The sequence below is a fragment of the Talaromyces proteolyticus genome (assembly GCF_021365285.1).
Source record: "Talaromyces proteolyticus strain PMI_201 chromosome Unknown BGW36scaffold_14, whole genome shotgun sequence".
NCBI lineage: Eukaryota > Fungi > Ascomycota > Eurotiomycetes > Eurotiales > Trichocomaceae > Talaromyces > Talaromyces proteolyticus.
The window spans coordinates 567,350-591,828 of NW_025764290.1; the positions used below are offsets into that span (position 1 = coordinate 567,350).

General features: G+C 43.8%; 10 protein-coding genes across 10 annotated transcripts; 6 read left to right on the forward strand and 4 right to left on the reverse strand.

The window, feature by feature from the left end:
* Positions 1–1,623: 1,623 nt before the first annotated feature.
* BGW36DRAFT_390048 (uncharacterized protein) lies at positions 1,624–2,213 on the reverse strand. Its single transcript, XM_046217425.1, has one exon. It carries the CDS (start codon positions 1,891–1,893, stop codon positions 1,696–1,698), a length of 198 nt encoding a protein of 65 aa, XP_046066277.1. The 5' UTR covers positions 1,894–2,213; the 3' UTR covers positions 1,624–1,695.
* Positions 2,214–2,930: 717 nt separating this feature from the next.
* On the forward strand, positions 2,931–3,862 carry BGW36DRAFT_390051 (S-adenosyl-L-methionine-dependent methyltransferase). The gene is made up of 2 exons (XM_046217426.1): positions 2,931–3,433; positions 3,491–3,862. Exons 1-2 carry the CDS (start codon positions 3,002–3,004, stop codon positions 3,722–3,724), a joined length of 666 nt encoding a protein of 221 aa, XP_046066278.1. The 5' UTR covers positions 2,931–3,001; the 3' UTR covers positions 3,725–3,862.
* Positions 3,863–4,136: 274 nt separating this feature from the next.
* On the reverse strand, positions 4,137–6,634 carry BGW36DRAFT_401452 (uncharacterized protein; the record flags this gene model as incomplete). Its single annotated transcript, XM_046218744.1, has 4 exons — positions 4,137–4,226; positions 4,281–5,909; positions 5,968–6,541; positions 6,597–6,634. The coding sequence occupies 4 exons, from the start codon at positions 6,632–6,634 to the stop codon at positions 4,137–4,139; spliced, it is 2,331 nt and encodes a 776-aa protein (XP_046066279.1).
* Positions 6,635–7,109: 475 nt separating this feature from the next.
* Positions 7,110–8,456, forward strand: BGW36DRAFT_306984 (major facilitator superfamily domain-containing protein; the record flags this gene model as incomplete). The annotated part of the gene is made up of 2 exons (XM_046212200.1): positions 7,110–7,433; positions 7,497–8,456. The coding sequence occupies 2 exons, from the start codon at positions 7,110–7,112 to the stop codon at positions 8,454–8,456; spliced, it is 1,284 nt and encodes a 427-aa protein (XP_046066280.1).
* Positions 8,457–9,323: 867 nt separating this feature from the next.
* Positions 9,324–11,070, forward strand: BGW36DRAFT_351029 (major facilitator superfamily domain-containing protein; the record flags this gene model as incomplete). The annotated part of the gene is made up of 4 exons (XM_046213343.1): positions 9,324–9,675; positions 9,753–10,444; positions 10,524–10,728; positions 10,808–11,070. The coding sequence occupies 4 exons, from the start codon at positions 9,324–9,326 to the stop codon at positions 11,068–11,070; spliced, it is 1,512 nt and encodes a 503-aa protein (XP_046066281.1).
* A 242-nt stretch (positions 11,071–11,312) lies between these two features.
* Positions 11,313–12,325, reverse strand: BGW36DRAFT_432962 (uncharacterized protein; the record flags this gene model as incomplete). Its single annotated transcript, XM_046221202.1, has 2 exons — positions 11,313–12,189; positions 12,252–12,325. 2 exons carry the CDS (start codon positions 12,323–12,325, stop codon positions 11,313–11,315), a joined length of 951 nt encoding a protein of 316 aa, XP_046066282.1.
* A 347-nt stretch (positions 12,326–12,672) lies between these two features.
* On the forward strand, positions 12,673–13,840 carry BGW36DRAFT_390057 (uncharacterized protein). The gene is made up of 3 exons (XM_046217427.1): positions 12,673–12,815; positions 12,874–12,961; positions 13,034–13,840. The coding sequence occupies exons 1-3, from the start codon at positions 12,756–12,758 to the stop codon at positions 13,804–13,806; spliced, it is 921 nt and encodes a 306-aa protein (XP_046066283.1). The 5' UTR covers positions 12,673–12,755; the 3' UTR covers positions 13,807–13,840.
* A 1,388-nt stretch (positions 13,841–15,228) lies between these two features.
* BGW36DRAFT_390059 (uncharacterized protein) lies at positions 15,229–16,341 on the reverse strand. The gene is made up of 4 exons (XM_046217428.1): positions 16,130–16,341; positions 15,829–15,985; positions 15,684–15,772; positions 15,229–15,634 (listed from the first exon to the last, which is right to left on the reverse strand). Exons 1-4 carry the CDS (start codon positions 16,208–16,210, stop codon positions 15,581–15,583), a joined length of 381 nt encoding a protein of 126 aa, XP_046066284.1. The 5' UTR covers positions 16,211–16,341; the 3' UTR covers positions 15,229–15,580.
* A 3,745-nt stretch (positions 16,342–20,086) lies between these two features.
* Positions 20,087–22,048, forward strand: BGW36DRAFT_420490 (putative MFS transporter; the record flags this gene model as incomplete). Its single annotated transcript, XM_046219502.1, has 8 exons — positions 20,087–20,233; positions 20,293–20,404; positions 20,483–20,700; positions 20,773–20,817; positions 20,878–21,220; positions 21,281–21,343; positions 21,428–21,632; positions 21,694–22,048. The coding sequence occupies 8 exons, from the start codon at positions 20,087–20,089 to the stop codon at positions 22,046–22,048; spliced, it is 1,488 nt and encodes a 495-aa protein (XP_046066285.1).
* Positions 22,049–22,630: 582 nt separating this feature from the next.
* BGW36DRAFT_390060 (putative bleomycin hydrolase) lies at positions 22,631–24,476 on the forward strand. Its single transcript, XM_046217429.1, has 4 exons — positions 22,631–22,851; positions 22,899–22,987; positions 23,037–23,897; positions 23,957–24,476. The coding sequence occupies exons 1-4, from the start codon at positions 22,734–22,736 to the stop codon at positions 24,389–24,391; spliced, it is 1,503 nt and encodes a 500-aa protein (XP_046066286.1). The 5' UTR covers positions 22,631–22,733; the 3' UTR covers positions 24,392–24,476.
* Positions 24,477–24,479: the final 3 nt, after the last annotated feature.

The following is a 24,479-nucleotide window of genomic DNA, read 5'->3' on the forward strand; positions in this document are numbered from 1 at the left end:
CCAGCTTTACTCTAGTTGTGAAAAGTCGTGTTTGTATTTACATCACTTTGATCCATCTAGTATAGCTCATAGTCAAACCGTCGAAACATCATAGCCATTGCGAAATAAAGTTCAGCCCACGCAAAACTATTCGTATAGTTAGTCAAATGAAGGTTTTTTTTAAAAAAAGAAGGTAGACAGATCAGCCTCCTTCAATCCTAATCATATTCTCGTTTCCTTACCCAAAGCTGCTAGATACGGCTCAAGCGGTTTCCCATCCAGCGTTTTAGCCTCTCCCAGCCATCTCTCTGGCAAAAACTGATATGAATCCGGAAACAGCGATCCATTGTGATGTACGTCGACAATACTCATACTGGTCTTTGTGCCTTTATGGATTATGTGCCCGGTTTGGTGCTCATGATGTTGATACCGCAGAACACGGTCTGGGTATCATCGTGGATTCCGCGCAGATATGCCGTACAATAACCAAAGAGACCCCAAGGTATACGCTTTCAAATATGACAGTCTCTCAAGCTCCAGAAGCGACGGTATCATGAAGTCAGCTTGAGGAAATGAACTTGATAATTCGTTTTTTAGGCATTGGTAGATTCGTGACGTGTTGATGATGTGGTACCCGCCGACGCTCAATGCAAAGCCGTTGTTTTAACGCCGGCAGCGACTCTTTTGAGATTGTCGCGGGTTGGCAGATTTGGTGAAGAGAGGATTTCGTAGAAGATGGTGGTCTTGGCATCTTCGAAGTTTTCTAGGTTAGGGTTGCACTTCCCGTCCTTGTGATTCTGGATTTCGCGGCCAATTATGGACCATTGACCCTGCTTCCATTTAGAACTTTTCTATAGTTGTCTCGTTTTCCTATTTCACAGTTTGCCAGGTTACATACTCTTTTAGGCCGAGCAAACTCACCGCCGGTGGTTGAATCTTTACAATCCATTCATCTGGCGGCGAATTGATTATCTGTGGCTCAATTAATTATTTATGCTCTCCACTAGAGTGAAAAAGAGGAGAGAAAACTCACAGCTGTAAGCCAGGGAAAGAATGAAGTGAGTGTGCCGCAGTACCGACGGTCATATTGGCTTTATGGAAGGATTTAAACGTCGGTGACTAAAGGTGCTTATAATTAAAGCGAAAGGCATATTCCACGATAATATCACCCGCAACAGTAGGAAACATTTTAGTAACGGCAGCGGTTGCATGGAGGGTTTGAACTCTGATTCTTGCAGAGAGCAGCTCGGTTTGCTGCTGGATGAGATGTTCCAATGAGAGGATGGAGCGGCGGGAGATCCTTAGTTCATTAGATGATGGATGTTACATTTTTAAAAACTTGGTGAAGGTGGAGGATCATACATAGGATTAAGAATTGCTCGTTGACGCCTGTGCGTCGAGGCGTCAATTGTGGTAAAGACCGATGACGCACTCCCAAATTTGGTACTCCATCCCGGCTTTTCAAAGCGAGGGTTTTCCGCATAAAGATCGTCGTAAAATATGGGATTCCGTATGTGAATTTCGGGAGGAGCTACTCGGACAATAGGACCTCACAGTATATATTAATTAATTAATCGAATCATGAAAATTAAAACATCGTCTATAACGTATAAAGATATATTATTTGTGACGGGACTGACTACTGTAACTATCATGCAGTCTGTAAATACGAAATGGATACTGTTCTCGCCGCACAATCACGTAGTACGCCTCATACTACGAAGTCAAAGCAGCAAGTTTTGGGCCGGGAATGTGGGCATTCGGGCTGAAGAAAATTCGATGCACAGCCAACACGACCAGGTATGCCATCCACAACACTAGTATGCAAAACGCGGCCGTGAAGGAAACCACGGCCAATGAAGTATCGGCTCCAACGCTAACTACGAAGGTAATCCTATCCAATAACGGCGTCATACTGTAGGTTTCTTTCAGTTGATTTCATTTGGAATCAAATCGGAAGTCGCGGAAAGCTGGTGACAGTGAGGAGTAAGGAAACCAGCAGCTGGAAATAAAAGGGAAAATTGATTCTATATCGTGCCGATGCGCGAGAAGCCATCCCAGTCGCCTTTTTCGACGTCTTCTAGTTCGTACAAGCGAGCCAATCGACCGGACAAGGATGTAATGACGAGTAATCAGAAGATATTAGGAGGGTTAATCTGCAGATTTATTAGTTTACGTATTTGCCTATATGTGTGGGATTGATTAAAAAGCGCGAGCCGATAAGTATAGCGGTGGTCAGTATACATAGTGCAGCATGGGCAGTGGAATTAGTGGTTGTATGATGGATGCAGTTTAACGGCCCACAGCGGGCGGCATGGTCTGACGGATCGGTCCGGGTGACATAACTTACAAGCCCTCCCCGCTGCTCTTTGCTGCATATGGTTTCAAGTAGGAAGCAACGGGTATCACACAGCTGGGGCGAGAAAATAGTTGTGCACCAGCTAGGCGAAAATCCTGCAGCCCTTGTGTATCTGTGTATCCTGATACACTCTCCCATCATGAGTCGTCGCCCTCCAGATAGGCGTGAATCTAAGTTTGCAAAAATCCTATCCCTCCCCCCCAAAAAGAAAAGATACGTACTATTTAGTCCACCGATATGACGGATCACAGTGCCCACAATGATCCCCCCGCAGAGACCACCCAGAACGTGCTCTCTACTACAAACGAATCCTCTCCACTTACTCCACCCTTCTTACTTCATTCACAGAATGTGCCAGTCATTGAAATCGACACTGATGAGGGCAACAGTAACGACAGAGACTCTGCCATCGACGCAGAAGGACAGTCCATTACGAGTGCCTCTCTTACATCATCTATTCTAGACTACCAGTATGCCAATGGACGGAGATATCACGCCTACAAGAGGGGAGCATATCTGCTCCCCAACGACAAAGAAGAGCAGGAACGATTAGACCTGCTGCACCATGTTTTCCTGCTCATTCTCGGCGGGCGTCCGTTTGTCTCCCCGGTGCATCTTCCACAGCGCATCCTTGATGTTGGTACGGGAACGGGACTATGGGCTATGGATGTTGCCGACGAACACCCCACCGCGCAGGTCTTTGGAACCGATCTCAGCCCAATTCAACCCGGATGGGTACCGCCTAATGTGCAATTTTATATTGACGACGTCGAGAGCGACTGGATGTATGATGCCGATGACGCGTTCGATTTAATTCACACCCGTGTCATGGGTGGTAGTATCGGGGACTGGGACAAGTTCGTGCGCCAGGGTTTTGCGCACTTGAAACCCGGCGGTTGGCTCGAGTTGCATGAGCCAGAGTCCTGGCTGACATCGGATGATAACACCAAGGATATGGCGACATATACCGAGAAATTTCAGACTAAATGCATCGAGGCCGCGGAGAAGTTTGGGAAAGAGATTAATCTGGCGCACACGCATAAGCAACGACTCATTGAGGCTGGGTTTGTGGATGTGCGAGACGATGTGATAAAGGTACACAATTTTTATAGGTTCCTTCTAGGTACAATCGTCAATATTAATCCCTTGTAGATTCCCGTTGGGTCGTGGCCCAAGGACCCTCGACTGAAAGAAATTGGTCGTTTCTGGCTCGAGCACTTAATTGGCGGCGTTGAAGTATATACACTCGGTTTCATTGGGCAAATTCTCAGATGGAGCGAGACTGAGTGCCGAGTGCTAGCGGCCAAGGTAGCTGAAGAGCTTAGGGATCGAAGGAACCATTTGTATGTGAACCTGCACGTTATATGTGGACGAAAACAATCATGATTTATGAAACCGTCATTGAAGAGGGAGTTATGGCGCAAAATTTATCTACTGCAAATGGTGAAACAGAAAATTATAGTATGAGATCGCAATTTCAAAAACTAACAGCTGTTTGCTCCAAGTATATACATGTATCTAAAAGAACCATGTAAGAACGAAAAGATCATGATTTGGAGACTTATGAGTCTTATCAGCCACCCTCAGAATTGGTAGAAAACGGAAATAGTACATTCGGAGCGGAGGAGCCCAAGAGTAAGCAGATGATTCAGCTATGGGTGATCGCTGAAGGTATATTATACATGTATATTGACTTCTACTCAAAATCCTTTGTCAAAGTGACTCCTTCACTTAGAGCGATCAGACCTGGGAGATAAGGCTGACGATTATTCATACATAAAGTTTCATTTGGAGATGATCACCAAAGCAAAGGTTCCTGCATATTATCATCTTGATAAATCCAGGTCATCGGGTCTGTATTTCCAAAACTGAAATCGTCATCTGGCATCTAATGCAAGTGATCAGTAAGTAAAAGTCCTATAATTACAGTTCGTTGACATACCATAAAATTCAAATCTTCCCCAATAGTAGACTGTATGTTTATCGGCGTGCCACTGATCTCGCCCATACTATTTTCGACCCGACATTGACTTGCATTATCTTCAAGGATCGCCAGCGCTATCTTTACAGCTTCCTCTCCTGATTTGAGCAAAAGTCTCGGAAATTCCTCCGCAGGAAGGCGTCGCATAAGTCCGTTAACGCGCTCGCCAAGTATATGCAAAAACAAGTATCCTTTCATGTTAGTCTCCCCAATCTTCAAACACTGCAAACTCCACTTTTGCGCGTGATCCAATATCCCGAGAAAGTCTGGACGCAAGGCGATGGAGCCAAAGCCGAAACTTTCATCATCCTCAAGTTGACTGAGAATTTCTGTCCCAATGATGAAGGCAGCATGAGCAGCGCCGATGCGAAAGAATCCAGAGCCACACGTTGCAATTCGCATCATATCGTCTAGATATGGCGGTGATGCATCGTCGCAAGATTGGCCGTCCATAAAGATTGTGGTGGATGGAGGATAGATTGCATACCACATTTTGAGCGAAGATTCAATTGAAACCTTCCTAGAAAACGCGTAAAATATTTTGTTCTCATGAAACGCATCCCGGAGATAAGGAGAGTGAATAGCCAAAAGATAGCGATGAATAAGACAATCCATTTGCCGGATTGAGAACTGGGATGACGAAGATCCAAACCTTAGGTCGTAACCTTGAAGGCTCTGACACATGGTCTTATATGATTCCCTCAGCTCTGAGTCAAGGCGAAGAGCATCCTCATACGTGCCATGCGAGCCAAGACTATTTAAAAATTTGACGATGGCAAGGCGCACAGGGAATGTTTTGCGAAGAGAGATTGCAATCGATATTTGGGTAAATCCATTTGCTGGCTGTGGATCTTCGGCCATGAGATGTTCATCATCAAAGTTACCTGGCGACTCCGTATCGAAATCTTCGCAAGAAATGAGTGGAGGGCCGCCAGAACTTAGACTTGAATGAAGACTCATCTCTAAAATAGTATTCCATAGTCTCCGCCTCATTTCGGAAACGAACACATGATGAGGCTTCCTTGGTAGGAGTGATGGGTCACGATGCAGCCCCATAAGCATTGCTTTTCTCAGGAGTTCGCCCACCGATACCCAAACCAGACCTTGTCCAATATTGGCTACTTCACGGGCAACCAAAAGAAGGATATTAGTTTGCAGGTTTTGAATAGTGAGTCGCGGTTTAAATTCTGGTTCCGAGATCCAGCTTTGAGCTTCGTATATCCATCGAATAGCAGAGGTACGCATGGAGTATTGGTCATCGTAAACAGTGGCTCCAATGGCAAGCACCAGTTTCAATTGGACCAGAAACGCAGTATCGGGTTTATCTGACATCCAAACTGCCTCGTAATCTCTTTTAAAACTTGGAATATGAAATATTCGATAAGTGGTTTCCAATGTGCGAAGGTAACAGTCAACTAGCTCATCCGTGACATGTTTTGGAGGTAATTCCGACGTTGCCGAACAAGGCCAGGAAGGTTCTCGTTGCTTTTTGATTGCCCTCCCTAAGTACTTACATTTTTGCAGACCAATCATAATATCAGATGATTCGTCTCGTACAAGCGAATCGAAAATATTGAACAAATTCACGAGCTAGTTTTCAAACGGGTTAAGAAAACAGCGACGCTTGCAAGATGATGTTAGAGCTTACCTCGAACAATCCGGTTATCCAATGACTTTGGCCAAACCAACGGGACTTGTGCATAACACTATGGTTTAGTACTGGAGCTTGACCCTGTAAATGGGTTTCGTGATGGAAGTGAAAAACTCCGCCGATACAAGATGTAACTGTGTCTATTGTTGAATTTGGGGTGGGCACAAGCGGGGAGACAGATGATGGACCGGAAGATGCTGGTGAAATTTTGGATAGTTTATCTTCAAGTTTTTTTATTCGATTTTGCATGAACTCAACATCCTGAGCAGATATCTGACTGGGCGGCGTCGGGACTGATGAGGGAGCTAGTAGCGAGCTTGGCGCATGGGTTACAATCGTTGACGGTCGGCTTGTGCTGGAATAATTATTTGAGAACACTGAAAAATCATTTTTTTCTTGGGCTCTCTTGCTCAGGCCGGAGTCTGAAGTTTGATCACAACCAGCATTTTGTTTTGAAGGCTGTGACGGGTCGTTCTCATATACGCAAGTTGAGTTTTTTGATCGCATGCAATTGCTGCATGTAGGTTCTCGGTTACACTTGATCTTCCGCTTTCTACATTGAATACATGACCTATAGTTCCCGATCGTTAGTCAGACGAAAACGTGAGATGAGGTATGCATCCTACAAAGGCGGCCTTCTGCGCCGGCGCTCGGTCTCGACCATGATCAGGGTGTCCTAGCTACTCGGTGCTGCCAACCTGAACTCGGACATCCCGAAATAGGAGAAAGAATTTCAAAGAAACAGATACTAGAACTTCGTTATATCCGACGGAGATGTTGCTTGTTCGGCTTGGGAAGTTGTATTCTCACGACGACCAAATTAAATAGGAGAATCTGACGGAATGAAGATTCGGAAAGTGCGCTGTTGGTCCGTTCCGCCCGCTATTTAGCGACTCCGACGGTCGGCTTTTCGGCCTCGGAGACGAGGTAGAAAAGACATCATGAGTTCTTTTTGCCCCTAAAGGTTGATTATAAATAATAACCTCGTCCTAGACTATACTATATATTGGAGTTGAGCCTGTTGTCAATCTCGCAGACAATGCATTGTTCTGATGATAACTATCAAGTGGGCCTCATTTCATTCGTTACCGCCCGGCCGTCCATGATATTGCAGAATGACAACATTATCAACGGAACCAATGGACTCACAGAAGGTCTTAACAGGAAATACCCTCGAGAATGAAGAATTCGGCCAAGAGAAAAGATCGAATACATCCGACCACGTTGACGATGCACCCGATGGCGGAATGAGAGCGTGGCTTGTAGTAGCTGGAGGCGCTGGAATCTATTTCTGTTGCATGGGCTTCACGAATTCATTTGGAGAGTTTGTGCAGTACTACCTATCACACCAGCTCCGTGACAGAAGCGCAGATGAAGTTGCATGGATCGGGTCCCTATCAGCTTTCCTCCAGTTTTCCATAGGTGTCCTCGCAGGACCCTTATTCGACCGGTTTGGCGCTTGGGTACGTTGTTTCTTACTGTTGTTACGTACACTTGAACCCCGTCAATTACTGACGTATTAAAAGATACTCCGGCCTGCTGGAGTCGCATATATCTTTTCTCTCATGATGCTCAGCCTTTGTAAAGAGTACTGGCAGTTCATGCTTGTTCAGGGCGTCCTTATGGGTATAACAATGGGCTTCCTGCAAATTCCAGGAATAGCCGCGGTGTCACAGTACTTCGAAAAGAAGCGCGCAGCTGCCCTGGGAATAGTTGTATCTGGGTCATCTATCGGAGGAATTGTCATCCCTATCGCGGTATCAAGGATGCTGAATAGCTCATCTCTAGGTTTTGGTTGGACAGTGAGAATAATCGGCTTCATTTTCATTCCCTTGATGGGATTTGCAATCATCGCCGTTACGGCTCGACTCCCTCCACGATCAAGTAACTTTTTTATCACCGCCGCCTTCAAAGACAAGAAATACGTCATGCTTATTGCGGCGCTATTCTTCATGTTCCTTGGCATGTTCACACCTCTATTCTATATTCCTTCCTACGCTGTTTATAGGGGAATGGACACGACTCTAGCTGGCTACATGCTAGCAATTCTCAACGCTTCTTCCACTTTCGGCCGTATCATACCTGGTATACTAGCAGATAAATACGGCAGGCTGAACATTTTTAGTCTTGGTGGTATCGCTACTGCCATCCTTATTTTGTGTATGAACAAAGTAACCTCCAACGCGGCCCTGATTGTCTACGCAATTATTATCGGATTTGCATCGGGAACAATTGTGTCAGGCGCTGCAACGGCTTTTTCCACTTGTCCCGAGAGCCCTCGAGATTTGGGAACTTACATGGGTATGGGAATGGCTATTAGTTCTCTTGCAACTCTGCTGGGCCCGCCAGTTGAAGGAGTCCTTCTAGATCACTATGGCGGATACCTTCAAATCTCGATCTTCAGCGGGGTTCTATGTTTGGTTGGTGGAATAATCGCGTTTTTCACTAAGATGACTACTCCCCAAGGGCTACGAGGCTGGGTGTGACCGGCGAAACCTTCCATGATATAAAAGATGCAAATGGTTGGAATATCTCCTCTCAAGACTTTTTCTTCACTACTCTTGTTTTGGTTTTGATAAATAGAAATAGACACAAAATAATATCATATAATTCATTACCTTTATAAAAAATGAAATCGTTACCTAGCAAATATTATTCAAACAGGATTTAGCCAATAATAATTTTCTTCAGTGCATGAATAGTAAGCACAAGAGTTATATTTAAATGCACAAGTATACATTTTTAGGTGGGTTTTATGGATGATATGTGATTGGTCAGCCGTGTTCTAATTGCTTCCAAATAGGATTGAATTCAATTGAGCGCCTGAGACAGGGATGTCGAAATTTCGGAATTCAGCACGACGTCATTCTATGGTCTTAATGCCTGCAAATAGTGGGCGATAAGGAATTTCATTGTCATATCTCAGAATTTGTGCTTTTTATTTTCGCTATCTTAACAGAGTCTTACCTATCTACCTATGCGGTTGAATATAGTTGCCATGTTTGGTATTTATTGGTACTGATTATTCGGTGAAAGAACCCCTTTAAAGTACCCAAAAGTTTCAAATAATTATAATATCGAGTTAAATATTCATTATTTACCGAGTATGATCAAGTTCTATAAGACATTTTTAATTTATAATCCTTTAAAAGACTAGCATTTTTTACTGTTCTAAGGGCCAAGTTTCGGCGTTCGGCATAGCCTCCGGAATTGACATGTTTTGTCGGAATGACTAAATTATCTGAAAATAAGTTACAGGGTACGGATCCTTGGCACTGCACATTTAGATGTCAACAAATTCAATGATCTGAAAATTAACAACTTGCAAACAATGGTTTCTATAGCCATCCATGATGTCCAGTCCTACGGAATATACCTCCCTCCTCGACCGCTCTGCAGTTTCGACTCAATCGTCTCGAAAATGGAAAGCTACATGGAAAAAATGGAGAACACCCATTCTATGCTACGCGGTGGCTTTAACATTCGATTTTGCAGAGTCAATGCGCTCAACGCCAAGGACACAGCTTTTTGAATGGATTCTGTGTGAGCGGTATTACTCGATAAAAATGTTGAAATCGGTCGGCATGCCCATTCTCAACCCAAATCCTAGCGTAGGGCCAACACCACACATGTGCCGAATAGATACTATTCAAACCCAAGTCAATTCTGTGAGGGCATGGCTGAAGATTGGCGAGAATTTCTTTGGTACATCATCATCACTCTAAAACACATCATAATTATCTCAAGCATTCAGCTAATAGTTGACTCCGATGGCAATCCAGCCGCCATTTTAGCTATCCCATTTGGCAAACTCGCCAACACCAAGGGACGTAAGCTGGTTCTTGCGCTTGGAATAATTGGACAATTACTTGCAGAGATGTGGACGTTAGCCGTTTGTTTTTTAAGCACCCACGGTCTCCCTCTGTCCACTGTTTATATATCAGTACTGCTCCGATCTCTTGGCGGGGGACAAATGGTATTATCCGCCATTCTGCATGCCATTGTGGCTGACGTGGTTACCGAGGAAAAGAGAGCTCGAGCCTTCTTCCACATGGCCAGCATGACGTTAATATCAGAGTTACTAGGACCAGCTGTCGGGTCTGTGCTAATGACATCTTACAATGCCTATATTCCACTTCTAGCTGTTTTGCCGCTTCAATTAGGTTCTATTGCTGCAGTCATTGCTATGCAGGATACTGTACGATTTACCAACGAAGATAACGCTGACTTTGGCAATGAGGATGAGGAGAGTGATAATGGTTCAACGATGGTCCAAGAAAGTACACGATTAACGATATCGCAAGCCTTGAGGATATTTTTGAAGTGGATGAAAATGGCCTGCAGGATTTTCAACCGCGAAAATATTCCTATTTTACTCGTACATATAGGATTTTTGACATCTATGGTGGCAAGAGAGACTCTAGATTCTCTAGTTCAATATGTTTCAAATCGCTTTGGGTGGACATTAGCCGAGGTACTGTTCTTTTTCTCTCCATTTCTCTTCGATCTGTATTATGCGTTTAGAATGCGATCACTAATACCCATGGAGCTAGGCAAACTATCTAGTTTCTTTGAAAGCTCTTGTCAACCTCATTCTCTTCCTCCTTTTACTACCACTTATTAGCGGGTCTTTAATAAAATACACTTCCATGAGCAGCAGAAATGCCGACCTGTGGATTGCTAGAGGTAGTTCTCTATTTGGGGTAATTGGACCAACCCTGCTGGGAATTGCTTCCTCGCCATTGTCTATGATTTTGTGTGAGTTCTCCATAAGGCTACATGCGACCCGTTATTTCATAGTTCTTATCATAGGAGGTAACTGATGTGAGGATATTAGCACTTATTTTATTTACTCTTTCATCTGGATATCCTCATGTAATTCAGTCATACGGAACCTTCTTGGTCAAACCAGCGGATGTGGCACCGTTTTACTCTTCCCTAGCCATGGTAAGAATTGTCGGGACACTAGTAGCATCTCCATTATTAGCAATGGCATTTAATATTGGACTTGAGAGAAGAGGAGACTGGTTTGGAATTTTATACTATACAGCTGGTATTTTGTTCTGTTTTGCTGCTTTCGGGGCGTGGGGATTGAAATAGAGCTGAAAAAGAACATAGATAGTGAGGCGAGCTTAATGATAATCACATTAGATCTTAATATAATTGAAGCTCGCGGAATATCTGGATAGGGTTTCGGAGATATTTGAACAGAAAAAAAGGAGTACATAGTAAGAGACAAATCGATCCAACGATTCACTGTCATTTTAGACGGGACGGATCATTTTAAATTAAGTCATTTGTAAACATGTACTAGAGGAAGTGCTGTCCTCATCTAAATGACATTACAACCAGCCACCCCCTTCCATTTTCTGATATGTCCACTCCTCAAGCTTCTCTGCAAGATTCAGATCCTTTGCAAGCTTACTTTGCCACCCCGGTTCGGCAATTCGCTGAAAGTATTCGCCACTCTGTTCCTGCTTCATCATCGGGCTTGCAGCACAAAACACACTTGTCCAAGAGCCCTTGTCTGCATCAGTCCGACCGCCCAGTGCCCCATATAATGAAATGATAATCTTCATCAACTTTGGGATCTCAACAGCTCGTATGCCTAGATTACTGTCCACCAGGCCCGGGTGTACAGCAGAGACCCAAACCTCTCCATTTCCAGCACTGGAACTAGGTGAGGCGGGGCCATAGAGCTTGTTCAATGTTTTTATATGCAAGACATTTGCAAGTTTAGACTGCCCATATCTTGTCATACCAGTCTCATTCTGCAGGCTAGTATCGTCGAAATCGATGCCTCCCTTCGGAGCAGAAAAGTGACCGGATGAGGCCAAGTTGACAATGCGGACTGTGCCCGGCCGGCAAATTTTGGATGTTTTTAATAGGAGAGGTAAAAGATAATAGGTGAAAACCCAATGTGCTAAGTAATTTGTTTGCCATTGGGCTTCAAATCCGTCCGGTGTCATCTCAAATGGGGTAGCCATTATGCCAGCATTGTTGATGAGTCCATGTAGCAAGCTCTCTTTTGAGATGAATTGCTTGGCAGCTGATACCACGGACGAGATAGACAAGTGGTCTATTTCCAACAAGCTAATATAAACACCAGGGGCTTTGGCTTTTATCTCGCTGATGACAGCCGAACCTTTGTCTCGATTGCGTGCGCAGATGTAGACATGGGCGCCGTGCTTGGCCAAATTGTATACTGTATGATATCCACTATTTAGATTGAGTTAGCATACATAAAGACCGGGCAGCCTCGAGAAAATATGGAGATTTACATTCCAGAAGTCCCTCCGGTCACAATGTAGACTTTGCCAGTCAGGTCAGGAAGACAATTAGGATGAAAAGTCATGGCTCGTTACGTTTGTTTCAAAGAGTTGTATGGGTATAGACATCATGAGAAGCATAGGGAAGAGCAATTCAGTCACTTATAAGCTTTTCAATCTCTTTTCTTGTTGCTACCTTGGAAAACATAATGTTCTTTTTAGGGCAAGAGAACATCAACGGGGTATTCCTAATCAGGATAAGCGCGGATTGTAAGCCAGGTGCATTAAGCTAGTTCTCAAACAGCTAGAAAAAGTGCTGTGCAACCATTCATAATCTTTAAAATAAGCATTGATGGGATCCACCCAACAGCAGGCAGCTTCTTTCATTGGTTCTGGCGGTAAGCAGTCCACATAAGTCGCTATAAATCTGTCACTCGTCTTACTGATTCATCATCATCATCCATCCTTTTACTTCTGGAACCCATCAAGGAATTTTTTTACCTGGTCTAGGAAAAGATGTTTTCTCACCAGAATGTTCCCACGATTCAGCTCCAGCCCATGTCGCAGCTGGCAGAGGTATTTCGGCATATCTTCCCTGCGTACTACCGTTCTGCTAACCGAGGACTTTTCCTAGGCAATCTACCGAGAAGACGATTGGACTGGTCTCACAGATGCAGCTGCCCGTAGAAAGAGACAGAATAGGCTCAATGTCAGAGCTTATCGTAAGTCCACTAATTAGCACTGTTTGGCTCAACTCGGTCCTAGGCATTGGCAGCTATTAATAACATAACCAGGAAAGAGAAGGGCACAACAATCGAAGGCTAGCTCCAATTTGGCCTCTACTCGCCCTAAACAAACTGCACCAACTGAAACTCAAATACCGTGCTGGGTTGAGAGACAGCAGAGAGTAGTTCACATTCCGGCTTTGGCCCTTACCAGGATTTATAAAGCTGGTCGTCCTCTTATCCCTTGGCAATCCGCCCCGTTTTTAACTTCTGAAAAGCCTCGAAAAATATCATTATTTGGAGAAATAATTTTCCCTCTCTCTTCTGACCATCTAATTCCATTGCTTCAATTTAACGTACTTCGTGGCTTATTAACTCTCCGACATCTTCTCTCTCCCATCCGCCCACAAGACAGTCAGCCAAATGAATGCTCTTCGGCAGCGCTCTATGTTCTACCTGACATATCTTCCTGTCCAGAGTCTCTGCCGGAAGCACTAAAACCCACATATCTCCAGCAGACAGTGCCGCACGAAGAATGGGTCGATTCGATCCCACATCCAGTTTGGCGCGACAATGTAATTCAAGCACTTGGAACGTTTGATGAAGATCAGCTGTGGTCAGATACTATTGGGGGACTCTTTGAGGGATTTCCATCCTCGGAAATCGAGAAACGAGGTGTGATATGTTGGTCGACGCCGTGGCATCCAAGTGGGTGGGAAATATCCGCAGGCTTTTTACGAAGATGGGGATGGTCGTTCAAGGGTTGCGAGGCGGATGTGATGGAGACCACGAATAAATGGAGAGCTCTGCGGGGTGAAAACCCCCTTGCTTTTGAATATTGATTCATCTCACATTGTTTTAACTTTCACTTTTCTTGATCTATGTATATAACAATTGATAAAATGCAACGCGATGGTGGCCTGTAGGTATATCGTAGTCTCCAATCTTGTATAGCTTAAGGATATGAATTGCTAAATATAGCTAATAAAGAGGAATATTTCATTAAAACAAATATATGTCAGCGTGGCTAGTCGAAGAAGGGAATATTCGGTAGGATACTTCAATGTTTAGGAAATGAACACCTAATTGACCGCTCTCGTTTCTTCTCTGTCACAAATTTCCAAATACAATTCAAGCAATCCTTCCTCCCATTTGATTCTTAGAATATGTTTGGCTTGGACCGCTCAGCCACACCATCGTAATAGATTCGGCATGATCAATCATGTTGATATCAGCAGTTGCCTCCTCTGGAGTATATTATGCTTGCCACATTCGTACGTTTGCTCGCATATGAAAGGTGCTAAGCACTTCTCGTGGTGGAGATCTATTTCGGCATACTACATCTATATATGTAAAATGTACGCCAAAATCTTAGAGAATTCGATTAGTAGAGCTGGATAAATATGTGCATCCGGGTGCATATGACGGATTTCATCGATTTGATTCCTTAATCTGGCATCGACTTGGCGATGAGACCTGAAAAGGGCTTTTTTTTTCAAGATTTGAGAGTTTCTCTTCTACTTAAAAGATTTTATTGTTACGTTGAGCCCCTCTTGCTTTCAATAGATTCATGTTACTCGTAAGAACACTATTCTTTTCCAAGACTTTCCATATCCGTAGACCGTGTTTGATAACTTTTTGCTCAAGTTTCTAGAAGTGAATTTTTTTGTACAGAGGTTATGCTTCTTGCTCTTTAGCTTCTGATGAACTTATAGGTACCTGAGTTGAGATATCGGACGGTGGCTTTATTTTCCGTTAAGTGCACGTAATTTTCGCCTAAGGCACGACGTTAATATAATATTTGTCTTGATCCTTCGTTTATATACTGCTGCTTAATCGATAAATATATTTCTCTGAGGCATTCTGTGTTTTTTTTGGCATATTCTCGCCACTATCCTGATATCCAACAGGGTTATCATAATAACGACCATCACCTCCGCCATCAGTGTACACGTCCCAAATTTTCATTTTTTGTCCTATGAGCACTCTCTGTTCTCCTAGGGAAGGTAATGGTACGTATTGCTGAACTTGTGTTGTGTATTCTGGTGTCGAATCCTTATCAATGTACTCTTGTTGCTCACTATCGTAATCTCTCTCATCAGATACAACTTCACAAAGTATCTCTGGTTTTTGACTGCCGGTCTCCGCTTCGGTTATTCCCCGCTGTTGGAACTCTCCTTGCGAACTGTCATCATTATCAATTGAAATCTATTGTCCAATCTTATTGATTAGGCTTTCATGCTCTAAAAAGCAACACGCAAAGTGCAGAATATTTGCAGATTTCTTGAATGATATACTGTATTATAATAATATAAAATAGCAACGCTTTATCGAAAATGGGTTAATAAAAAGAGGGACAATGTGCTTTGTATGAATTGTCTGGTTGGTCAAAGAATCAGGCTAACCACTATGTCTAAGACACACAACGAAGATAATGATGATATAAATAACAGCATATTGCTATGCGCCAGTATGACACGAAGAAATGTAAATAATGAGAAATAAGATGCATAGTCGAGAAGTTTTTCGAGCATTGTTCTATACCTATTGTGCTAGGCAAAGTCTTGACATCGTAACCGCGATCGCTCGTGAAAGACAAAGTGTTGGTGAAGGCGATTACAGAGTCACGGGGATGACGGAGCAGCCGAGGTTGAGGTTAACCAAGCCCGTCTAAGTCCTTGTTAGAAAAATCGCAGTGGCCAGAATATAAGAGTATTACCTGGTTGGTCTCCTCGCAGCAGGCTGTAGTAGCACCCTGGCAGACATTGCCGTTGAGAGCATCAACAAGGGAAGTAGTGATGGGAGTGCCTGATTTGATGGTTAGTACTTTCGAGTCACTCTATATCATGGAAAGAGAATCATACAGGTCAATCCAACTTGACCCTTTTGCTTGGCCTCGTTGTGGTCAATACCAGCAGCGCTCAACTGGTTCAAGACGTTCGAGTTGTCGGTGCTGTCGACGGTGTCGCAGCAGTGGACGGAGGTACCAGCAGCGCACTGTTTGTTGCTGCTGATATTGGTCTGCTCCGGAGGGTTAGAGACTTGTGGAGCAGGCGCAGGGGGGCTTGGCTGAGCTGGGGGAGGTTGAGACACAGGGGCTGGTGCTGGAGCTGGTGCTGGAGCTGGGGCTGGAGCTGGGCATGCATCACTGCGGACAACGACGACCTTTTTCTCGACCTCAACGGGGACTGCAAGAGCAGCGATCGCAAAGAGACATGCAGTAGCACAGGCAAAGTTGAAATGCATTTTGTAGGTTTTTGGTTGCTGGAATAAGCGATTTGATGCTTAAAGAGTGATGTGAGTTGGTCAACGAGTGTGGATTAAGTATTAGGTACTGTAAAGTAGATACTAGAACAAATGCTTTGTTGCTGATGATGGGAAGAAGAATGAGACCATCAATGAGGAATATCATGTCTTATATATACATATTTTGCAGGCATATCGTGAGACCTCGAGTTCAGATCCTTTCAAGCAGAGGTGAACGAATCGGCAAGGGCAGGCCAAAACGGGGATGCAACGTAAACGCCACAAGCAAGCCAGAAGCGCAGTGAAAAAAGGGCAAGCCAATGACAAGTTTCTCAGTGAGGTCATAATATTAATATCAACTGCATGGCCTCATATATCCGCAGTAGCACAAAGTAGAATTGTCACGTAATTCAAGGTCCAAGTAAGGGAGCTCAGCTGCCCAGCATCTCCCTTCTCAGGCATCCCAATTTTTACTATTTCTACGTGGAATCAGCCACTGGACAAGTCTAATCTCCTCCTAGCAGAATTAAATTAATTCCAATTCGTACTGGTTCTTCTGGAACCTAGCTATCCGGCCAAAACTGTGATGTTTGCGGTATTAGGCTTAGCACAGCTAATCATCACCCCTGTCTTCCTCTAACTCAATATTAGCACTCATTGAGGTTGGTTTAAAAAGGAGCATCTATATTTGGCAAAATGCTCACGATATGGGGTTCAGGATTAAATTGGTCTATGCCCGTGGACGTACCTGGCAGTAAGACTTGTGGAAGACCCAATCGGGTAATCCCTAGCCGCAAGGGATGATTAGACATTATTGATTAGCTTGTGTGACCTGTCAAGAAGTTCCCGTGCCAAATCGGAGCTCGCGGATACCTGGAATCTGGGATGAACTTTCTTTCTTATTTCTGCTATAATTCTGGTTTATGGATTGGTGCCTCTTGCGTAGCCTCCCCCCTGCCGCCTCAGTGCCCACTTTTGATACTTGACTAAATAACGATTTTATCTTTGATAACTCCGTTAAATAATTATTGTATCCTTAGTCTTGAACAAAATTCGTCAGGAAAGGATATGTGACTGCAACTCTGATACAGGTCGATCAGTTCAAAATGTAATCGATGCTTCCCGATCATTTCGATGGGACTGGTCTATCCCAGTTTATAGAAGTAAATGCGGAGGAAAATAATTCCTTGCTTCTCATTGTGGGTCTTGAATAAATTAGTGATGACACGTAAATGATCTGTCTTGCCTTTTAATAAATCAAAGCGCTGCATCAAAACCTTGACAAATTCCTAAAACAGTCGATGCAAGGTCCAGCACATGGGGCTCAATAGTGCGAAATTACATTAAAATGGCCATTGTGATGATAGGTTAATTGAAGACTGTCTTCAAAGGCAAAAAAGAAACCTCTCTACACACGTCAGTGAGGTTCGCACTCAAATTTGGTGAGGCATTTCTGTTTCCTCATGCCTGTTCAATGTGTTTCGCTTTTGGAGCATTGCGACCCGGGTTGAAGAGGGAACCCGTCCGAGCTCTTAGATCTTCCTAACCCTCGGAATATAGATGATTTACTATGGGGGATTAATTGATTCAGGATCTTAATAAGGGACTAACGTAATTCACCACCCACCCGCCAATTCAAATACACGTACAAAATGGCCATTTTTATAGCATTATACCTCAACAAAATTATATGTGAATAGTAGCTTAAATTTTTGTATTTTCTAATAAGATATTATTATTAATTTTGTATTTTCTAATAAGATATTATTATTAATAATATACTTATATTTTATTAAAAATAAATAAGAACTAATTGAGAATACTAAAAATACAATGTATTTTAAGAATTTTATGTAATCATTATAAATATTTATGTAATTTAATTTAATTTGTATTACATTATTTATTAATTTAATATATAGATAATATCGAAAATTAAGATACTATTTATATATAATTTTGTTGAGATATAGTGCTATTTTGTATGTGTATTTGTGGCAGGTGGGTGGTGAATTACGTTAGTCCTTTATTTGACTCAAAATACACGTAGATATATCTACCGAAATATTTGCGTGGATTCCTTCATGATGGTATAACGATGTGGTGTTCTAACCTTTAATTTATTAAAGTCTTAGTTTTTCGTTTACATATCTCCATTTTGCCGTCTTTAGTTGCTTGTAATCTACCAGTTAGAACTTCTAAAAATTTATAAACTGAATATTGATTGTGTGCATGTAAAATATATAAATATATTTATAATGCACCTATCAACGGATGTTCGTAGACCGCGATTGCAAGTGGAGATTTCTTGTATATCAATTACGTCAATTGATATAACTTTCAGAACTTCCGAAGAATCTCTGAATTCTGTGTAATTGTACAGGAAATAGTGCATTCAAGAATCAAAACCATTATCTAAACCCATAGTGAATGATGTAGTGGTTCTATTTGTCGAAAAATATTTGTAACAGTTGACATGGATGAACAACTTCTTGGTAACCCTGCCGGTTATTTTTATGTTTAGCTTGTCTACTATTACTGATATTTCTTTTTATAAAAACTATAGGCCATGAACTGTCCTGATCCTTGGTCTTTTTGCAAAACCACTAATTATTTACTCTCCAAAGATGTAGCCACGGAAGTGGCTTCTGAATCTCATACGCCGGCGGCCACCGTCCTATTGCATCACCTGCCTGATTACTGATAATGACTCATAGATAATCCTTTCGCACAGAATTTTCGGAAATGCTGTGTCAGACTGGGGGAATGAAATGTCGCGGCCATTGTTCTTTTGTTGTTGACATTGAAACATTGGGCTTATAAAGCTCTAGCCTGGATCGGAGAAGTCAATTCCGATATCGTCCTTTCGGCACGAGGACCAACAACCACCCCTAGCCTAATTGCCTAAATAAGACAACCAGAATTAAGGATTTAAAGTCAACTGGTTGGTTTGATGTCGTTTTGTTGGGCATTCTAATGTTCAAAGGCGCGGTGCCGATTATTGATTTGGAGTGAATGGGCCAATTTAACTGCATCCTGTGGTGTCATGTTCTGTCTAAGTCTCAACCTCCAGTGGGGTATGTTACTAACAACTCCCCCGTGGCTAGGGAGTGAAGGGTGCTAATACTCTTGTCACCCCACTGAAGGTGAGCATTTTTTTTATCTGATCAGACTAAGCTCGTTATCTGATCGATATCATCCAATAGACATCTCGGGATGAGTTTGATAATCCACTTCGGACATTATCCGAGTCATTGTTTCTCTCACCCGTTTTTCGCGGGACCAACCAGAGGAAAAGTGGGCCAAAATTACTTGGAAAATACTAATTCACGGTCATGGGCTTCGAGACTTCCTTTTTAAAGTGAATGACGCGTCGTAGAACGTATCTATCAACATGGACGAGGAATACATTTGACTGGTGGTTTTCAGGGTAGCCCAAATTTCTTCCGCCTTGAAGATGTGGGAAAGAAAAATGCTTGTTGCGTTGGTCATGTGGCAAGTAAGCTATATCTACTAACCTATGATCTAGCACGTGTCCCCATTACTGACCCATGGTGGTTGGGATGCATCCACCCTTGGCAACTTGGCAAACCGGCAGCTCCGATATAGGACAAAATAATCCAGACCATTCTCATGCTTTGGGTCTATATCATGGTTTTTATTTCCCAGAGTTGAACCATCGGTAGACTTTCTAGGCTGTAGCGATCAGCAGATGCGGTCAGTCTGTCACGAAGCAGATAAAGAAGCAAAAGCAACATACTCTTTTCACTGGTTTACCAAGGCTTGAACCAAGTAATTAGAGATTCAGCCACCTCAATGATGGATGAGAAAACCATGCGCCCGATTGTCTCCCCAGACATAACCCCGGAGGACATGATGAATGAGCGCCCCGAAGAATCCAGTCAGAAGCGTCCTCCACCTCTGATAATCAAGTTGATGGCGGTTCTTTTGATCTCTTGCATAAGTTTTGGATCTCACTGGTATTCGAGCGTGACTAGTGCCATGAAAACTACACTTAAGAAGGTACGCTTAACACGAGAAGCGTTGTGTTCCATGTGATTTGCCCTGACAAGGAACCACAGGAATTGCACATCACAAATACGCAATTCTCCCTGTTAGAGGCAAGTGAGGATTTTATGGCGACTGTGTTACTTCCATTTAGTGGCATCGTCACGGACCGGTTTGGAGGTGCTCGTAAGATATACTCTTCCGTCGAAGGACTCTCTGGACATATCAATTGATATAATTAATCTAATATATCAATTTTCACAGAAATGATTGTCTATGGGAATATAATCTACACTATCGGGTCAATCCTTGCCGCTGCTGCTGCCACTGTGCGATCATATCGATTCATGATCGGCGGCCGAGTTATCCTGGCTTTCGGAGATATCGCAACCCAGATTGCACAGTATAAGATGTTTTCCTCGTGGTTTCCACCAAGCAACGGGTTTGCATCCACTCTAGGCTTGGAACTTGCTATTGGAAAAGTGAGCTAAATGACATCCAATGCTTTTGGGTTGAAACCGTCGTTGTAGGTCGACTACTAATTCTATCAATAGCTTGGCGGATTCGCAGGCAAAGCAACAGCAAACATTATTGCAAAGGTATATATGAAAAATAAACTCATGTATAAATGTTTTTGAGCTAATTTTCGCAATTTATAGAGAACGGGGAACTTCGCTTGGACCTTTTGGGTAGCAGTTTTCATGAACCTTTTCACCAATGCAGCTACTGGCGCTTTCTGGTGTTTCAGTAGCTACTGCAACAAGCATTACATGGGACGACGTGACCGTGCCACCAACGAGACATTGACGGAAAAGAACCGAAAGTTTGAATTTAAAAAAGTCTTCCAATTGCCCTGGATGTTCTGGGTGGTACTTTCCTTCTCGCTCTTTCAAACTAGCTCTGCTGTGGTCTTTAGTCAGAATTCGACTGAGCTTGCTAAGAAAAGATTCGATGTTAGCGATATAACTGCAGGATGGTATAGTGCCCTCGGTGATTATGCTGGTAAGGCCAACTTTTTAAAAGTACCTCATACGTTGATTCATGTTGATAAATTGTTTATAGGCTTCTTCCTCGTTCCATGTCTGGGAATATTTCTGGATGTCTTTGGCAACCGGGCCACAGTCAGTAAGTTTATTCCACTATATGTCTCCGATCTATTTCTAGGAGTTTTAATGTGAACGTGCAAACAAATCTTACTATTGGATTTAGTGTGTATTTGTGGGATTGGAATGCTTCTTTGTATGTGTCTGGTCAACTTTGCCTCGACGGCTAAAGGGACTGGTGCTGCATTCGGAATCTATGCCGTAGCAGTATCTCTGGGACCAACCTCTATCATTGATAGCATCCGGACGGTGCTGTGGCACCAAACCGTGTTTGGTTCTGCGTATTCACTAAAGGTCACCATGAACAATGCGTACGTGAACAACTACTTGTCCGTTGGGACATCGGAGCACAGGCTAACTATACATTGCTAGTATGAACGTCATCGTGCGAATAATTACCGGGGCACTGCAAGATGCAGACAATGACTCCTATCGTCGAGCTGTGCGAGTATATCTTTTTCTTGCTGCTGCCGCGGTTGCAGTCGGATGTGCACTCTTTGTCGGTTCCTTCTTTACCAACACACTGGCCCAGCTGCAGTGGACGCGGCAGTATCGTCTGCGAAATGGCGGAGAAATCATTAGTTCCATGAAGCACAATCATCTTATTGTTAATGCAACACGTAACAAACGAGTCTCGCTTGGTTGTTTCTGTGCTCTTGTTTTGCTGACTGTTGGGAGTTGGTCTGCCTATATCTGGGGAGCTGTGACAGGCCACAACTCAAATTAGACAAAGTAGAATACCCAGGCTTTCGGCTGTTGTTCACTATAGTGTCATGCACATTTTTGGTCTAGACTATGTATAATCAGAATATTCGCTAAATTTTAGAGTAGGCCCAAAAAGCATTATCCGAGAGGGGTTTACAGCTATCTAGCCGCTTCATGAGTAGGTATAGTACGTAACTCCTAGGAAGCCCTTCATCGTCGCTTTGTACTTGGTGGTGACCTAGCAGGCGTGGCACAGACTTGCAGTTGTTGGCCGCCGGCGTTTTCAATGCTCTAGGCTTGTTTTGGGAGCGCCGACCCAAAATGGTGGATGCTTGGCGGCGCAGTACCAACTTTGGCAGAGGCATTATGCTGCTGTGCGGTATCCTATAAGAAGAGAATATAATTTTACGGCCATACATACAATAGCAGGAGCTAAAGAATGTGGACACTGTGTAACGGACATTTAATAATATTGAGGATAGGTTTGTTTGTGAGCGGGGGGACGGTGTCAGGTACCTTGGAGATGGCGGCGTCCGATTGGCCGATGTAGGTGATTATCGTTATCAATACACTACTCTTCCGGTCTCGGGCTGTGTTGCCCGCACATGACCAGTCACCACCAGCCACCGCGATTGCGTGCCAACTTCATCTCTTCTCCTCCATCTACCATCCTTTGTCCGACATAGTAAGGATACGGCGTTTTCAAAATGGGCCAGGCTCCATCCAAACCACAAGTCGCCGACGAAAAAGAGGCCGTTGCTCGTCGTATGAGCCGCTTAAGTCTCGACAAGACCGGCTATGTCTATGTCGAGAACGACGATGCGCGTGAGTGCTCCTTGCATCGTGATTGTCTATAGTGCTAATGTGGCCAGCTCCCCCATACAACAGCGATGGCCGCATCAACACCCTTTCGCTAGACCAGACAAAGCACTGGGAAGAGCAGCTTTTGTCGTCTCCAAGGGTGAGAGCTATCGTGACTGTCTTATCTTGGACTGTAGCTGACTTCTCAGAACCGTCTCGCAATCTCCGCCCTTACCCAGAACCGCTTCTCCGATATTCTGACCAACCAAGGCGCCACTGTTGTCGATAATCAGGTGTTCAATATCAAGATCCCGCTCGAGGGAGCCCCCATCACCAACCAGCGTTCGTCCGGCCGATGCTGGCTGTTCGCCTCCACCAATGTTTTCCGAGTTGCGATTATGAAGAAGTACAATCTGAAAGAGTTCGAGCTTAGCCAATCCTATCTATTCTACTGGGATAAGATCGAAAAGGCGAACTGGTTCCTAGAAAACGCAATCGACACCGCCGGTGAAGACCTCGAGGGGCGTTTGGTTAAGGAGCTGTTTGCGCAGCCCGTCAACGATGGTGGACAATGGGATTTTGTTGCAAACCTTGTCAATAAGTATGGTCTGGTACCGCAGGATTTGTACCCGGACTCGTACAACGCGAAGAACAGCAGTAAGATGAATGGTTTGATCACCACCAAGCTCCGAGAGCAGGCATTGGCTTTGCGCAAGCTCGTCACTAGCGGAAAGCAGCATCTGATCGAGCAGTACAAGCGCAATGCCCTGCAAGAGATCCATACGATCCTTACAATCATGTTGGGACCTCCCCCCAGTCCCGATAAGGAATTCACATGGACTTTTTATGATGCCAATGAGAAGTTCACCAAGGTCATCACCAAGCCCACTCAATTTGCGGCGACATTGTCCGACAAGCAGACTGTTCGTGCGTGTGGAGGAACTGATGTTCATCAACTGTTCAGCTTGGTCAATGATCCTCGGAATGAATACAACCGTCTTTTGACTGTAGATCGACTTGGAAATGTCGTGGATGGTGTACCAGTGCGATACGTCAATGTGGACATGGATGTAAGTGTGCTACTTTTCAATTAGGAACCCAACCAGGAACCTCAATCTGACATTACCAGATCATCAAAGCAGGCGCCATTGCTATGCTCCGCGCCGGAATTCCTGTCTTTTTTGGCAGTGATGTGGGCCAATTCTCCGACCCTGCTTCTGGGATCATGGATACCGATCTTTATGACTTCAATCTAGGCTTCAACATTACCCTGGGCCTTACTAAGGAACAGCGCCTAAAGACCGGTGAGTCCGCCATGACTCACGCTATGGTCCTAACAGCCGTGCACATCGAGGGTGGAAAGCCTGTCCGATGGAGGGTGCAAAACTCATGGGGTGATTCCGCGGGCGACAAGGGCTGGTTTGTGATGACGGACAAGTGGATGGATGAGTTTGTGTACCAAGTCGTGGTTGATCCACGATTCGTGAGTCAAGCGACAAGGGATATTCTGAAGCAGGATCCTATTGTGCTGCCACTCTGGGACCCTATGGGTGCGTTGGCTTAGTAGTCATGCTGATGACTCGATGAGCTTATGATATTATAGCGAATGAGCATTTATCCAATTATAAGCAAGTAATGAACATAGACAACAT